The 18,566-nt window shown below is 37.2% G+C and overlaps 1 protein-coding gene across 1 annotated transcript in view; it reads left to right on the top strand.

The window, feature by feature from the left end:
* Positions 1–18,566, top strand: part of LOC139952147 (beta-1,4-galactosyltransferase 6-like) — a 66,245-nt gene that overhangs the window by 29,144 nt on the left and 18,535 nt on the right. The window contains 3 exon segments of the mRNA XM_071951130.1: positions 212–286; positions 2,943–3,199; positions 8,597–8,713. Of these exon segments, the coding sequence (XP_071807231.1) occupies positions 212–286; positions 2,943–3,199; positions 8,597–8,713 (449 nt within the window).

The raw sequence follows: 18,566 nt of genomic DNA, 5'->3' as shown, positions 1-18,566 counted from the left end.
TAATTGACCTACAAAGTACACATGACATTTTGAAGTGTAAATATAGATGATGTCACGAAGCACATTTTTTATCAGACTGCATATAGTTGAACATATACTATATACTCAATTAGCAGTGAGGGTTAATTGCATTTGAGCGTGTTATGTCAACAGTGTTATAAATCACTCTTTGAGTTCCATCCTTGTTTTTTTCTTCTTCTTCTTCGTGCAGGAAAGACGTCGTTAGAAAAAGAAGGATCCAGCACAGCTTTTAATGTTTGTACAGAGCCAACGTTTGCCAGTCCAGGTAAGCAAGAAGACGTCATTAGGCCATCACACACGCCATGTCATCTAAACCCGTCCCCTTCAAATCATGCATTATTAGTGTCTCGTACTACGGGGGTGGAGAGGCAATCTCCGCCGTCCGTGCTTAGTCCATGTAGACATGTATGCAGCAAGGCTTATGAAGTAGTTTTCAGTCCGACAACGTGCCCTGCTGCTTATGTGTCAGGCTACTAAACTGATAATTTGGGCAGCCAATTCATTTTACAACAAATGTATAGATCAAAGAAAAATAAGTCGACCCTCGAAATTGAAAAAAAAGAAATGATTGCAAATTCACATGTCAAGCCTGTACTTGCCGATGTAAAAATGCAAAAATTGTCGATGCAGGCTTGGTTATAAACATGGACCTCAGAGACCATGGCATCTGTTGACCCTAGTCTTGGCCTTGGTGCCCATTCAAAAGTTTCCCAAAGACTTGAAGAATTTCTGACTTTCCAAAGTGCCCGTTGCGAAAGGTGAAATTCCAGGCTTGAAACGTCGACTGAGTACGGTGCTGCTGTGAAGGCTAGCATGATTTTGTGCTTAACCCAGTGGTCTTGTTCCACATTCCTTTGAATGTTGTAAGCACACTTTATGATTTGTGGGGTTGAACAAAGAATTGACTAGAGTGGGATTCGAACCAACGACCTCCGGATTAACGTGCCGGCGCTCTACCAACTGAGCTATCTAGCCCTATATTGGCGGTGTCCCTATTTTGTCAATATCTTACGGTCCACACTTTATGTTACAAGGCACCTTACTATAAATCACTAGTCTCATCAGCAAAGACTTGATTTCATTTTGAAACTAAATTTGAGGCTCAAATTATACCACTAGCATATCAGAAAAATGGACCATTTTCAAAGTGAACCCAACAATATATACTTCCAATCTTGGATAGTGTTTTTATAAACAGACCACTGAAGCCATGGCATACTGAAGAAATATTTTGCTGAATTTCCGTCTAATGAGAATTTATCAAAATTCCACTTATGGTCCTGCCTCATTAATTATGTAAAGAGAGATAACGCCGGTCCGAAAAACAAAAGTCTTTTCAATCTGCTTGGGAGTGACTGCAAAGGAAGTCAGGTGTTTTTTGATGCGGCATATTTACATTGACGTACGTGTGTGTATCTCATTTTAATGACTTTTAAGTGACGCGTCTTATAAATGCCGGGGGCTTATATTCCGAAAATTATGGTACGCACAAATCCATTCAGAATCCTGCGGTAAATTATTAATGTAGATGGAAGCTGTGTATTGTGGAGATGGTAGTTTTTGGCAGGGACGGGGGTGTCGTTAACACACCTAAACCTCTATTCACTATTTATAGTTGCTCCTTAATCTCTTGAGGTTTCAGAGGAAATCATTCTCGTAATAAATAATAGACACGGATGCGCTTTTGCTTTGAAACAAGAAAAAACTCTTGACATACACTGTAGGCCTAGAGTGGAAAAATCAAGGTGTTTGAATTTGCAGTGTATTGTAGTAATGTGCGATTTGGTAACATGAAAGGGTACAGTGCATCAGGGTAAACGAATAAAAAACTAGACAGGCGAGACCGGGCCACCCACCAGCAAATTTGCTTCAAATACATGAAGCTAGATTAAGTTGATACTAAAGGTCGAGTCACACTGCAGCGATAACGATAATGACTCAAATAGAATGCATTCTTTTTGTTGAATTGCTCCATTCAGAATACGCACATGCTCATTCAACCAATAGTAGCATTCTCTTTTCGTTGTGATCGTTACCGTTTTTCGATATCGCTGCAGTGTAACTCAGCCTTAACCGATGCAAACTGCCTGCGTTGACAGATTGCGTTCTACATACTACAGGCATGTGAATTTTACACATTAATACAGTATATCTGCGTTTTTTAATTCTCTGCTAGTCGTTTTTCTCCGCGGCTCCCCGGACTGCTTTTGCAGGAGCCCCCTTTTCCTTCCCACAATGCCTTTTGACAACTGAGAAAAATCAGCCAGGCCGGACTCGCGATAAAAGGTCTATGCATGATGACCTGCTTAATGAGCCTTAGCCGTTTTCTTAGACGCTAATTTAGATCAGGCCCTAGTCTGAAAGTCAGCGATCCAACTGAGATAAGAATTCCTTGTGTTTTTCAACCACGCAAAGTTGTTAAAGTCTGCAAGTCTTACTTTTACAATCAGTTTTGCTTGAAGAAGCCCTGATTCCCCTGACGCAGTGCACACGCACTTCGAGTTGTAAACTCATCTGCCTTCCCCCGTACTAAATAAAGCCCCGTCTATGATGTTGCCCCCGCATTGATATATCACCACCCTTAGAGTGTTATAAACTGTGCTAGTACGAAAAAAGAACTGATAACTGGAAGGTGTTCGACCATAATTGCTTCTTCACTTTACAATATCTCTGTGTGTACCTGAAACCAATTTCCTGTAAATACAGGAATATTCCCAAGCTGTGTGAATTGTCCGAAATCGAGGGGAATTGTTGTCTATATAACATTGGCATAATCACGTTTTGCACTTAAAATACAGCTTTTAGTTGATGACATTTCACTACACTTCAGCTTGTCATAGACTGCCTCCATCCCTATTCATTCCTTAATCAAATTTTCCTAATTGCCTTTTTTTTTTGCCGTCTCTTTCTTCTGTCCACAGACGACAGAGTGCAAGTCAATTTCTCAGGTGTTTCGATAGACTTTATAAACAGGAAGATCCTAAACAATCGAACTTTTGCCAAAATACGGCGTTTTAACCGAGAGGCGCAGAGCGCCCTCGACGAAACGAGGCGGAAAAACCTGAAAGATGTGATCAGGCGTTCCAAGACGTGTTTACGAGGGTCCATTGATGTGGATGATTATATATACACACCTGGAGGCCACTGGAGGCCCAGGAATTGTGAACCGCGATGGAAGGTACGTATTAACTGACTTTTTGACTATTTATTGACAAAATGAAAAATATAATAACATCAATAATTATTAATAATTATAAAATTGACTAAGCGAGGTTTGCGGTAACCCCATGTACTTATCGAAACTCACACTCGAACTCACACTCTGCTGATCAGAAACACAAGAGTTTGAGTCAAGACCGGGGCTCGAACCCACACTCTGCTGATCAGAAACACCAGAGTTTTAGTCAAGACCGGGGCTCGAACCCACACTCTGCTGATCAGAAACACAAGAGTTTGAGTCAAGACCGGGGCTCGAACCCACACTCTGCTGATCAGAAACACCAGAGTTTTAGTCAAGACCGGGGCTGGAACTCACACTCTGCTGATCAGAAACACAAGAGTTTGAGTCAAGACCGGGGCTCGAACCCACACTCTGCTGATCAGAAACACAAGAGTTTTAGTCAAGACCGGGGCTGGAACTCACACTCTGCTGATCAGAAACACAAGAGTTTGAGTCAAGACCGGGGCTCGAACCCACACTCTGCTGATCAGAAACACAAGAGTTTGAGACAAGACCGGGGCTCGAACCCACACTCTGCTGATCAGAAACACCAGAGTTCGAGTCAAGACCGGGGCTTGAACTCACATTCTTCTGAATAGAAACACCAGAGTTTGAGACAAGATCGGGACTCGAACCCACACTCTGCTGATCAGAAACACCAGAGTTTGAGTCAATACCGGGGCTCGAACCCACACTCTGCTGATCAGAAACACCAGAGTTTGAGTCAAGACCGGGGCTCGAACCCACACTCTGCTGATCAGAAACATCAAAGTTTGTGTCCAGTGCACTTGAAATGCATGAAAATACAGTACTTAGTGATTTGACCCATGATGTTTGTGCAGATCTTATAAAAAAAGATATCAAAAGTTTGTTGACCCAGTACACCACATATCTTTAATTCTTGTTTGCTCTGTTTTGTGAGTCAGTTATTGTAAAGTGCAGTTTGTTTGTTTGCTTGTTGGTCCAGAGTTTCCACAAGGAAGGGGGTGTACATGTAAATGTGAAGCTGGCAACAGCCAATTGCTCTCTTACAAACATTGGTTTACATCTGGTTAAAATGAATTGCACAGTTCAAAAAAGGACGATACTTACGCTAGTCAGTGTGAAATCAGTGGATTTGAACCCACAATCTTGTAATTGCAAAGGCACTGGGTGTACCATAGATAGCAGATGTACACTTAGTGAACCTCTGTATGTGTACCATAGTACCTACGCATACTGACACTTAGTGCCCTGTATAAACATGTGTAATGACTTGTAAAGTTCTACTTCTTTCATACAAAATTGCAAATAAGAGGAACTATAAATATAGATATTACTAGTAAACTTGCGGGTACAACCATGGGTAAAACATTCTTTTGAAGGAGCGGTGGCTCTGACGTCATTTGGTCTCGACGTTTCGAACAGTATACTCTGCTCGTCTTCAGGAGAATTTCAGGAAAATTGCAAATAAAGATTATCGAAACGATACATGTAGTTACAATCCAGGCATACACAAAGTTCAAAGGTGACTTCCCAAACTTGATGTGGGTCACTACTTGAACTTTCTAAAAGGTCATTTAAGGTCAAGGTCATTGAGTCCATCCTGCCTTTTCTCAAAATTGAACTTTGAACCTTACTGTAGTTAACATTGCATGCGGCTGCCTTAAATTTATTGTTACACAATACATCGCACATGATACTTCAGGGGTCGAAATTAAGTGTATTTCCATGGTAGTCAGCAGGGCTAGTGACCAATAATTTTTAGTAGCCCTGATAAGATTTTGGTAGCCCGAAAGACACATTATGTCTCGCGTCACGGCTCAAACTTTACAATACACCAATAACATAGTTCTTTATTGTTTGTGATGATGATTTTTGCATTATTTTTCCACTAGCCCGTCGGGCTATCAAACTGGAAAAATCAGTAGCCCGGCTGTAAATCTGGTAGTCCCGGGCTAGCGGGCTAGTGGCAATTTCGACCCCTGTACTTTACAAATGCTTAGTTGTATATGCACCTACGTTCAGTCCACTTGGCATTGTGAGATTAAATTAAAATTAGATTCCAATCAGTTATATTGTTTAAAAGCAACCAACATTATTAAGTGTTAAATGGACTTTTACTCTAGCTTTTCATAAATTGTGATTAGTTGTGTTTAAACCACTTTGGATAATATGAAGACATATTCAATACAAGCTGATCAACTGAGTGAGTGCTTTACTTCTGTAGTACCATAAACCGACGTTATTCACACAAACAAAGTGCTCGGAAATGCACTTAACATAAAGCCAGCCGATTACATGAAAACATCCTAATTAGGATTTCTCGTCATCAGAGCTTGGGTCAAGGTAAAATCTCCAAATGACAAATCATGACGTTCAGGCTTTGATTTGCAAAAAAACAAATGAGTCGACAAGTCTTGCCGTTTAGGCTTTGGTTTGCCAAAAAAACAAGAGAGTTGTCAAAAATTTTCAAAATTACATTATAATGATATAACAAAGACATTATTAAACAAGTTAAAATAGATTTCCTGTTGACAAATGTTTTTGCTCAAGTAGCTTGTTAAATGTTGATGACTATGAGGGACGACTTGTAGTAATCCAGAATAAGGAAGAAGTAAAAACCACCTTTTTAAATGACACCCAAAAGAAGCAGTCCTCATAATCATATGGAAACATTGACTGTGCTTGGAATAATTTATGTCAATTGTGTGGCTGCGCTTTAAAGGTTTTGAGTTTTTTTTGCACGACACAAATTACAAATTCCACAGATTTACATTAAACTTACTCAGTTTGAAGATATTGATAGCAGAAAGCTTCCCGTAAAATATGGAGAGGTGCTGTAGTTTTTGAGAAACGAGTAAAACAATTTCATTAAAATAATTTTTGTCTCAGGAGACGGAAATTATTGTTGCACGTACAACAGATTTACGCGACTCTCCTGAAAACATTGCTCTGTGATTTTCACTTTTTTTTTCTCTCAAAAACTTGACGACTAATGAAGCTGAAACCTCTACAGGTAAATTATATTACATACATCTAAATTCACAGTGAGTACAGATTCATGTCGTGGCACAAAACTTGATCTACAAAAGGTATGAACACACTTTAAAGACACTGGACACCTTTGGTAATTGTCAATGATCAGTCTTCTCACTTGGTGTATCTCAACTGTGCACAAAATAACAAACCTTTGAAAATTTGAACTGTATTGGTCGTCGAAGCTGCGAGACAATAATGGAAGAAAAAACACCCTTGTCAAACAAAGTTGTGTGTTTTCGAGACCTCAAATTCTAGTTCAAATAATTTAGCGGAAACTTACTTCTTTCTTGAAAACTACGTTACTTCAGAGGGAACCATTTCTCAATTTCTTATACTATCAACAGCTCTCCATTGCTTGTTACCAAGTAAGTTTTTATGCTAATAATTATTTTGAGATTAGTGTCCAGTGCCTTTAAATGCTTGCTCTAGATACCCTGTGGTAAAAGTAGGCCATATGGAGTACAGATCAGACGAAGTGGCTACGAATCAAACAGTGTTGCTGAATTATTCGATCCCACTCAATTTGTGCTCACGGCTCAATTTGCGATGATATGTGGGGAGGGTGGATGTGGAATCGTTTCCCCCGCGTCATAAGTCATCCTCCCCATCTTAAATTTTAAAGGCGCTGGACAGTGGACACATTTGGTACGTCAAAGACCTGTATTCTCACTTGGTGTAACCCATGCATAAAATAACAAATCACTGAAAATGTTTCACGCATTTGGTCATCGAAGTTGCAAGAGAATAATGAAAAGGGAAACACCATTGTTGCACAAATTTATGTGCTTTCAGTTGCATAATAAAAGGCTTCTGGCCTGAAGTCTTTTCTAATTTGAGTGAGAAATTACATTTTTTTCTTTAAAAAACTATGTTACTTCAGAGGGGGCCGTTTCTCACAAGGTTTTAATAAAACTGAATAATTTCTAATAGGAATACACAATCTGAGAGAGCGTTACTGCACAGATTCAAATTTGGGTGCATAAAGTGAAATGTTTCTCAAAATGCTTTCATACTATTAAACAAGTAAAGGCACTGTACACGTTTGGTAATTGTCTAAGACCAGTGTTCTCACTTGGTGTATCCCATCATAAGCATGACATATCAAGCCTGTGAGAATTTGGGCTCAATTGGTCGTTGAAGTTGCGAGATAATAATGAAAGAACAAACACCCTGGTCACACGAAGTTGTGTGCTTTCAGATGCTTGATTTCGGGACCTCAAAATCTAACTCTGAGGTCTCGAAATCAAATTAGTGGAAAAATATTTCTTTCTAAAAAACTGTAATTTCAGAGGAAGCAGTTTCTCACAATGTTTTAAACTATCAACCTCTCCCCATAACTCGTTACCAAGTAAGGTTTTATGTTTATAATTGTTTTGAGTAATTACCAATAGTGTCCACTACCTTTAAAAAAGACTGAAGAAAGAATAATGGCAATGCGTAAACAGGTTAATTATTACTGGTGCATGTTCCCTACTCCTCGCCTGACATTGACTCATTGTTTTCAATAGGTACTTTACCTCAATGTCTGCATCCTAGGTGGAAAAACCTAATCCATTCTGCTCTCATCTGATTGGCTATAACAAAGGAGGCGTGGCATACATTTAATTTGCGATGGGTTTTGTAACCGGGCACCGTGTCTACATCAGCTGAGCAGCTCGCACATATTTTGTTCCGAGCTAACACGCTTGGACAAATACTGCTTAGCAGGTTGGCAAGGTTACCTGGCATGCGGGTACATGTTTAATACCTAATATATCTACAATGTACTTCGTAGGTACCTGCATATCCTGACAATGATAATAATTAATTGTTCAGCAATGATTCCATGTTTAGATCCATTTAAGTAAAAGTTTGCTTGTGGTAAAGGAATGACTGTGATGATTGAAGGATAAAGGAAGCATTTGGAAAACACAGATTTATGATTATTTATTTGGCATAAAAACACATACAAAATACAAACGTAAACAAAACAAAAGCCAGGGACATACATGTATGCCTGGAGTTAAAAAAGTTTATCAAAAAACTGTATCCCGAAGGCCTTCAATTCCAATATTCCTGGCCATATATTATAAGTCATTAATTATTTAAAATAAATCTTTAAAGACATTAATTTTTTTAAAATTGTGATTGTACCAATTTCAATTGTTTAAAAGCGTTTTTTTTTTTTTTTGTAAACTTTGGTTTTTACCTATAAACAACGATGTGTGCTAACACACATCGGTGTAGAACAATGGGTAAAAACAAAAATGAATATCCTTTATCCCCGATGCAAATTTAACATGCATTTTACTCAGTACTCATTTATTTTGTTGTTGTTGTTGTTTCTCTTTACAGGTAGCAGTTATAGTTCCGTTCCGGGACCGATTTACACAACTACCTATCTTCCTCCGTCATTTAGTGCCCTTTCTAAAGGCTCAACTCTTAGAGTTTGGTATTTATGTCATAGAGCAGGTACGTAGCCTTTCACTCCTTTGTTGGAATTTGTTCCAAATCCATTTCCATGTTTTGTTGGATTTGTTTCAAGTCGACTTTCATGTTTTGTTGGATGTTGTTCTAACTCCATGTCCATGTTTTTTTTTTATTAGTTCCAATCCTTACCATGTTTTGTTGGATTTTGTTTCAAGTCCATTTTCATATTTTGTTTGAATTTGTTCAAAATCCATTTTCATGTGTTCTGGAATTTGTTCCAGATCCATTTTCATGTTTTGTTGGATTTTGATCAAAATCCATTTCCATGTTTTGATGGATTCTGTTCCAAAACCTTACTTTATGTCTTGTTCGATTCTGTTCAAAAACTCACTTCTTGTTTTTAGGCAGATAATGTTTCAAATCTAGAGTGTTTTGATGGATTCTTTTCCAAAATCAAATTTCTTAAGGTTTTGTTGGATTCTGTTCCAAAATCCAACTTCACATTTTGTTGGATTCAGTTTTAAATCCAACAACATTTTTAAAAATTATTCTGATGACTGCACTACATTATAGTAGAAGTAAACTGGGCCCAATTCTGCTTTAAAGCAGAACATATTGCAGTTTACTGCTTGGTAAAAATGTGCATGATGCCAGTCAGAACTGGGTACATGTACATATAACAAGATATGTTTGCTTGTAACATATCTGGTAAGCACAATTTTGCTGCAGCTTAGTTCCTTTTTTTTTTTAGCTTGTGGCAAATTGAGCTTAGGATCTAAGTTTACATACAGACATAGTTTGAGGTATTACCTTCAACATCAGTGTCCAACATTATAAATGTTGAGTCACGATTCCGTGATGGATTTTATTCTGAGTGAGGAAGGATCCGAGTATATTACTTTGGGGAATTGTGGTTTTCAGTCCTAGACATGATTCAACGATGTACGCAAAATCCTCATGAGTCAATGTGTGAAATTTGTGAATTGCTCTGTCACAATTTCGGTACAATATTTAAAGTCAGTGGACACTATTGGTTATTACTCAAAATAATTATTAGCTTAAAACCATATCACAAATTTAAATATGTACATTAAACTAACACGTTTTTTTTTTTTTTAGATATATATACGTTTTACATGCTAAAATAATTTTCGGCTCCTGAGACGAAAATCATTTTTAACAAAAGTACCCAGACCCTTTAAAACTGTTTTTTTTTTACGGTACAGCTTCACATTTCTAGACAAAAACCTGTCTTCTTTTCTTACCTTTTCCCCAGATACTTTTACAACAAAAATAATTCAATAAATTAAGTGGAATCAAAGTCAACAATAGAATTAGTGTTTAATTTTTACTATTGTTTTTTTTTTTTTTTATTTTTTTTTTATGGGGGGGGGGGGAGGGGGTTATGAAGAAAGATGGTTTTATAGACAATATGATCCCTTTTTCCTGAACATTTTACCTTTAAGTTCAATTGAAACATGCAATACGACCCAGGCTGTACAAAACACTTTAACTAAATTTTTAATTAAATGTACCACTGACCTAAAGCAAAGAAGGTACGTACATGATTGTTAGTGTCTGGTGCTAAGGTGACGATTAAACTGAAATGAACAATCTCTTGAAGGGCCAGGGCTGTATGCTTCGTTTTTGAAAGGGCAAGGGCACCAAGGGATTTTCTCTTTGGCAAAGGGCACCCTATGATGAAATTGCAAATTTGTACTGGAGCATTTCAAGGGCACCAAGGCAATGACCAGGAGACACGGAGGCAATCGCCTTCGTTGCCTCCGTGAAGTATCAGGCCTGGAAGGGTCATAAAGTGTCGTTCACTTTGCACCTCTAAAGGTCAAATTAAAAACACAGTGCATATAGTCAAGTAGGAGACATTTTAGTTGTCAATTTTTAATTACCATTAGTATGTGCACTATCAGAGGAACATGTACAGTATTGATTAAGCCTCTGGAGTTGAGGCTTTAAAAAAAAAAAAAAAAAAAAAAATCAATCCCTGAATATTTTTTTCTTCTTTTCTTGAGTCCGTTTTTTTATATATATTAGTATCAGGTTCAGGTGCTGGTACGGAATAGCCGTAGCTTTTGTAAGATTTTGTGAGTGATTAACATTCAAGTGTGTGCAGAAATGCATGTAGAAAACGTGTACATTACTACCTGTACAACCTCATGCAAATGTACCCTCAGGTGTTCACTCAAATGTCAGTGCATGTCAATTAGGTATACATTTAAAGGATTTGGGTACTTTTTCAAAATGTCCATAGATTTACATTAAACTTACAGGGTTTGAAGATAATGATAGTGGAAAGCTTCCCTTCAAATATTACTTACTGAGGTGCTGTAGTTTTTGAGAAATGAGTAAAACAATATCATGAAAGAAACGTTTGTAAATGCTTAAAATAATTTTCGTCTCATGAGACGAAAATTATTTTCATGACATTGTTTTACTCATTTCCCCAAAACTACAGCACCTCAGCATGTAATATTTTCAGGGAAGCTTTCTACTATCATTATCTTCAAACTGTTAAAGTTTAGTGTAAATCTGTGGACATTGTGTTATTTGTCCTACAAAAAGTACATACACCCTTTAAGTAGCAATAATAAAAAATAAAAAAGTACCCCAGGTAGTTTTTAAAGCAATCTGATAGGTTGAAAGGCAGTCATGTGATTAGTTTTACCCGGAGGGCCAATTGATACGTGGCAGGAGTTGTTTTATGAGGTAGATTACATCATAAAGGGATGCTATTGGCCTAATGACCAAGGGACTAATGTAAAGCGCATTGAGGCGGTTATTGTGAAATACGCTATACAAGAATTTGTTATTATTATTATTATTATCTGCAAGCACGGCAAAAAGAAAAACCTGCATGATTACGCTGTTCAAAAGCAGTCATGAAATTTTGTCAAAAATATTGCTAAATGATTTTCTGTCCCGCAAAAAAGGGCAGAATACCAATTACAGTTACTGCATGGGTTTTTTCAGCTGGCAACCTTATTTTGGCAAATTAAATTTTGTTGTGCTTAATAGCTTCTAAAAAGCAGCTCTATTAAATTGGACACCCAACTTCCTTTTTTGGATAAGTGCGTGCAAAAAAAAAGGTAAATTTAAAAACAAATAAATATTTTTCAACTTCCTTTTAGCAAGTTGACAGTGTGAACTACGGGCGACATTGTGATGACTAATCAAATTATAATCCACTCTTGATAAAGGAAATTCCTGGATGATACAAAGGAGTTGCGGTAAAGTGTCTTGCTCAAGGACAGACTTACCAGAAAGGTTTAGTCAGGATTTGAGTGCGCTTTATGCGACAACGTTTTGAATATAGATGATAATGTACTGGGCCACGATTATCATCTCTGAGACAAAAAAATAAAAGTTCACAGATTTACAAATAACTTACAGGGTTTTCAGAAGGTAATGGTGAAAGACTTCTCTTGAAATATTATTCCATGAAATGCTTTACTTTTTGAGAAAACTTTAAAACAATTATCAATTCTCGATATCGAGAATTATGGATTTATTTTAAAAACATGTCATGACATGGCAAAACGTGCGGAAACAAAGCTGGGTTTTCCTGTAATTTTCTCCCGACTCTGATGACCGGTTGAGCCTAAATTTTCACAGGTTTGTTATTTTAGTTGTGATACACGAAGTGTGGGCCTTTGGACAATATTGTTTACCGAAAGTGTCCAATGGCTTTAAAGGGACACGTTGCCTTGGAAAAGGTTATGAAAGGCATATGAAAAGGTTAGATGGTTAGAAATAAGTATTAACAAAAAATAGAATATAATGATCCACATTCCACATAATGATCGCCTCGAAATGTTTTCCTTACATTTGGCAAACTACATGTAACACGGGTCATTTTGTGGAGTCAAATATTTGACTCCACAAAATGGTGTGCCGTGTTAATTTATGACGTATATTAGAAAACCGTGCAATTTCGAGGCATTTTTGTGTGAATCATTATATTCTGCTTTAAAAAAAAAAAGTAACAAAAAAAAGTCCCTGCTTTGTGTAAATTTTGAAATGAATTTTAGTGTTTGTTTAACCCAGTTAAACTGTCCCAACCCTGCGATGTGGTGATTTGACAGCAGCGTGGGAACAGGAAAAAGGAAGATACTAACTAAGCAATTAGTGATCACATTCGTTCGTGGAACAAGTGTGTCACTGAATTTGTCGTGAGGGGGATTTTGCACAGAGTTTCCTTCCCTTTAATGCCATGCCCTCTCAACCTGTCTGAATTGATACTAAATTATGGATGGGTTATCCGGTCCAAGGGGGGAGGGCGGGGGGGGGGGGGGGGGGGTTGTGGATAATGAGTATATGACCCAGCTTCCCTCGTTGCAGGCTTCGTACAATCTCATTAACTACTTCCTCTCTGAGGGTACAAAGTACGTGTTGGCACAAGAGGAGAGTAAATTTTGTTTGTAAATGTTTACTCTTGTATCTTGGGAACGTATTATTGTATGCTGTGAGTTAAGCTTGGGCGATATCGATTTATTTTATTCATGATATATCGCCGACAATATATCGCGATATTCGATATAATCGCGATTAATTAAATTTGACATCATCAGTCTTCAAACTCCAAGTGAAAGTTGTAGAAGAGACAGTCATAGCATAAGAGAGGTGTTCTGATGACCTATTCTTCTGGTTTTACTCCAAACCTATGGGGTGCAAGATGTCTCAGCTAGGAAATACATTGTGATATTGCGATATTTAATCGATATCGCGATATTCGCGATAAATTGATATTTCGATGTAAACCAAATCGATCCGATGTCGAAATCGTTTCCAAATTAATATCGCGATATTCGATAATATCAGGATATCGCCCAAGCTTACTGTGAGTGTACTGTGTAGTGGATGTACGTCAGATACATCGTACATATGGAAGGTACATTGTGTACATGAACTTGGGTGTGTGTGTACATATTACATGTACGAGCCCTTGTGTGCACCATTTATTTGAGTGATGAGTTTATTCTTTACCAATTCTTTACAAATCCAGCCCCCCCCCCCCCCCCCTTACAAAAAACAAAGGCTCACAATGACATCATCAAAAGTCCTCTTTCCCATTCTGAATACTTTGTGGCCATGCAGGGGTTACATACATAATTTTTTTTTTTTTTTTTAAAGCCATTGGACCCTTTCGGTAAACAGTATTGTCCAAGGCCCACACTTCAGGTATCACAACTTCTATATAAAATAACAAACCTGTGAAAATTTGGGCTTAATCGGTCGTCGGAGTCAGAAGAAAATAACGGAAAAACCCACCCTTGTATTTGCGCGTTTCGCCGTGTCATGACATGTGTTTAAAATAAATCCGTAATTCTCGTTAACGAGAATTGATATTGTTTTACTGTTTTCTCAAAAAGTAAAGCATTTCATGGAATAATATTTCAAGAGAAGTATTTCACCACTACCTTCTGTAAACCCTGTAAGTTATTTGTAAATCTGTGAACTTTTTTTTTTTTGTCTGTACCGAAAGGGTCCAATGGCTTTAAAGGTTCAAAATGTTTTGGCAAATAAAATAAAATTCGTTGCCATCTTTAAATCTGCAAAAAAGCAAGTTGAATTGGAGAATTTGAAAAGGAATATTTTATTAGTTTATAGTTAGAAAACTACTTTTTGCTGTCTGTGGTTACATACAATTACGCCTACTCAATAATTTTCAATATATACAAATGTATGATGCAAAAAAAAGTGTTCAATCTCGGTAACAGTCTGTGTAAGCTCAGGGTTTTTAGTTGATGAGATTGAACATGATTTGTACATCTTTGTTGTGTGATAGAATGTGAAAAAAAGAAAATTATAGATAGTCTAACCGCACTTTTTGGAGGCCTTTTTAATGTCAGCTTCAGGATACAGTAGCCACTAAAATGCAATTCAAGGAATAATTTTACTGGGCTGTGTACACTGAAAACATCCTGTAATTTGATTCCCTTCTGGCCGATGTATGCTCTCTACTATGTTGATCTTTGCGAGCTAGCTCGCTAGCGAGGGAGCTAGCGAGGATTGGAAGACCCCCCCCCCCCCCTAAAAAAGAAAAGAAAAAAGAAACTAGGGAGAAAACAAAAAAGGGGTGGGGGATTTCATGAATTTACAATTGTTGGCCGTTGCAGTGTTCGGTTTCAGTGATTTAGACCTAGGGGAGGGGGTGGGGGGCTAGGAAGCTAGCTCAGACAGAGACAACGTTTCTAAAGTCTTAAGAGCTTATTTTGTCTTTGGAAATATTGAGCGTGTAACTGCTTTGTAGTCAAGAACAACATCAGTTGAGTGGTAAATAAATGCACACATTTGAGATGCGCTGAATTTATTTTGACTGCTGCTCAGTAGGTTTTTTTTTGTCTGAAAGGAAGCACGGTCAAACGGGCAATTTCCAGAATATCGTTTCCATGGTTTTTAATTGTTACATTTGTGTGATTAGGGGAACCTGTTTTTTGTTGATTAATTTTTGTGTGATGCAATCAAGCTTAATAAGTTGTTTGTCAAAAAATTATTACATGTATTATGGAGAAACAGGTGTGAAATTTTCAAAAATACTTTTATGCTAAATTAATGCTAAAATAAATTGTATTTTTTATTCGCAACAATTCCTACATGAATCTGATACATTACATAAAAACAGGGTTAATTTAGCATTGAAAGAAAATATGCCAATGTATACTAACAGCTCAAATATAAAATAATTTCTCATTCACTCTCATCTCTTTGATGTTTTAACTTTCACCTTGGGTCGGACGAGTTGGTCTTTGAAATGGATTTAAAACTGTAATGAAATGCATTGGTTGGATAGATATTTAAAAGTAGAATATGGTGATCAACACAAACTTGCTTTGAAATTGCATGGTTTTCCTTTTATGTCGCGAACTAACACGGTCGGCCTTTTTATGGAGTCAAAAATTTTTAATCCACAAAATGGCCAAACGTGTTAGTTCGTGACAGAAAAGAAAAAAACGTGCATAAATAGATTATGCTTTTTTCAATTATGAACAAATTATTTATGAATCCTTTTGCTTGATCGCATGAAGTTTGGCCCTGTTGACGTTTCTCTGAAAATAGAGTAGTTTGAAATATTGTGGACGACACAATTTTTGTCAACGGCCAGTAATGTATACAATGATTGATTCGATTTTCCTTTTTCAACCGCCAATATTTAATTACATACTCACAAGTTGCTCATATGAAGCGACGATCACAAAAACTTCAATTAGTGTTCATTCAGTTTCGGGGATAAGTTATCAGTATTAATTTTGTCCGGATGAAAGGACAGTGTCTGGTCTGGCTTGTTGCATTCTAGATTGATTAAAGAGAGAACTGTATTGGAGTGGCTTCTTAAGTGCTATTCACATGAAATAAATTAAACAAGGGTCCCTTGTTTAATTTTAGCTAGGTTGTAAAATGTAACAGTGTAAGACAAGATTTTGCAAAAGAACTTGGACAGTAGAACATTTTTTGTCCTGTCACACAAGGTAAATTTTGTAAAATTGTACAACCATGCTACAATTTAGCAAGGGACTCTTGCTAAACTGCTACCGTGTGAAAGGGGCTTTAAGTGCTATTCGCAAGACAGCAATTTAGCAATTGACCCTTGCTAAATTGTAGCATGGTTGTAAAATTTTACAAAATGTACCTCGTGTGACAGGACAACACATGTACTATTCAAGGTCTCTTGTAATATGTTGCCGAACAATTGCTACATTTTACAACCATGCTAAAATCAAGCAAAGGACCCCTGTTAAATTGCTGTCGTGTGAATAGCACTTCAGTGTCACTGACAGCGAAAGACTCGGCGCAAATTTCTCGACAAGTATGAGAAGGGAAAAGGACCTTTGATGTTGTCTGCTACCGTAAGAAATCTGAAAACTGACTCCGTGTATAGTAATCGGATCGCTTCTACAAAAGGCGGCTGTGTTACAAAGAACTAGGTCTCTGGACCAATTTTTAGCCATTACATAAAATGTAGATCTTTATTTTAAATTTGTTCTAATCCCGGTTTGGTTCTTTGATGTTCAGATAAAGATACTTCCTGGTTTTAGGCAAAAGACATAACAAATCTAATCTAATTTCCTTTGGAATAAGCAGGTCAACTTTGCTTTTTTTGTGATAACGCCTTTTTTAACCGAGGACTCGGCAGTTTGAATCACTAGTTATTCGTTCTCTCAAAGGCACAAGAAAAAAGAAGAAATAAATCCTTGTTGATTAAAATTCAGAGGATTTTCTTTGTATAATACTGACACCCTTTTAAAGACACTGGACACCTTAGGTAATTGTCAAAGACCAGTCTTCTCACTTGGTGTATCTGAACATATGCATAAAATAACAAACCTGTGAAAATTTGAACTTAGTTGGTCATCTAAATTGCGAGAGAGTAATGGAAGAAAACACACCCTTGTCGCACAAATTGTGTGCTTTCAGATGCCTTGAATTTGAGACCTCAGCTGAGGTCTTGAGTTTAATTCAAATATTTTAGTGAGAAATTAGTTCTTTCTCCAAAAATATGTTTCTTCCAGTGGGAGCCGTTTCTCACAATGTTTTATACTGTCAACAGCTCTTCATTGCTCGTTACCAAGTAAGGTTTTATGCTAACAACTATTTTGAGTAATTACCAATAGTGTCAAGTTCCTTTAAAGCCATTGGACCCTTTCGGTTCAGAAAAAAAAAAAAAAAAGTTCACAGATTTACAAATAACTTACGGGGTTTACAGAAGGCAATGGTGAAAGACTTCTCTTGAAATATTATTCCATGAAATGCTTTACTTTTTGAGAAAACAGCAAAACAATATAAATTCTCATTAACGAGAATTACGGATTTATTTTAAACACATGTCATGACACGGCGAAACGCGCGGAAACAAGGGTGGGTTTTTCCGTTGTTTTCTCCCGACTCCGATGACCGATTGAGCCTAAATTTTCACAGGTTTGTTATTTGATATAGAAGTTGTGGTACACAAAGTGTGGGCCTTTGACAACACTGTTTACCGAAAGGGTCCAATGGCTTTAAAGCAAACATGACCGAGAGATTACACATGCACAGAGTACACAAATGCCATCAGTAGCTTTCGGCTGGAAAGTACTGATTGCTTTCTATGAATAATACCATGAATTATTCATAAGCAGCAAGCTGCATAATTAATTAATTGAATAATTAATTGAAGTTGGGGGTAGAGAGAGAGAGATAGTGAGTGTGAGATTAACTGGTGATTGCCCTGGCTGGCATCTAAGAGTGCAGTTGCAAGATTATTATGCACTCGAAGGAGCATATTCTGGGAAAATGTTTTGCATGAAATTGATTTTTTTTTCCTTCTCCACAACATCTGTTGTATGACTTATAATAGTGACATGGAAAAATAGTGAAAACCATGTAGAATTTCCAGCATGTATAAAAGCATTTTCCTTAGTTTTGGTTGCAACAACAGCAAGGGGCTGTTGTGGATGTTCTTAAGTTTTTCAGATACAGTCTTCTTGAAAGAGTCTCAATTTCAGAGGGAAATGCTTCCGGAGAAAATGACCGTAGTCCGAACTTCATCTTTCAGACTGGAATTTAACAATGTTTTCTATCCATACCATTTTTGTATGGTACATTGGTGTTGGATGTATCTTTACAGCAAGGCAAATAAACTATTAAACTACAATAAGAAACTGTACACTGTAGGCTTACTACATGTTTTATGTAGTAAAACACAATAAGAAACTGTACACTGTATGCCTACTACATGTTTTATGTACTGTAACGTTTCTCGTGACTTGCGCCTTTCAATAACCTTACTTGAACCAGACAAAGTAGTACTTCCTGCCAAGTACTTTATTCACTTCTGGGTCAACCAACTTTCTGACCTTTGACCTGCATATGGATCCAAAAGTGACGTCATCCATGACCTGTC

This window comes from Asterias amurensis, chromosome 20 (assembly GCF_032118995.1).
Source record: "Asterias amurensis chromosome 20, ASM3211899v1".
NCBI lineage: Eukaryota > Metazoa > Echinodermata > Asteroidea > Forcipulatida > Asteriidae > Asterias > Asterias amurensis.
This window is presented reverse-complemented; position numbering and strand designations above follow the sequence as displayed.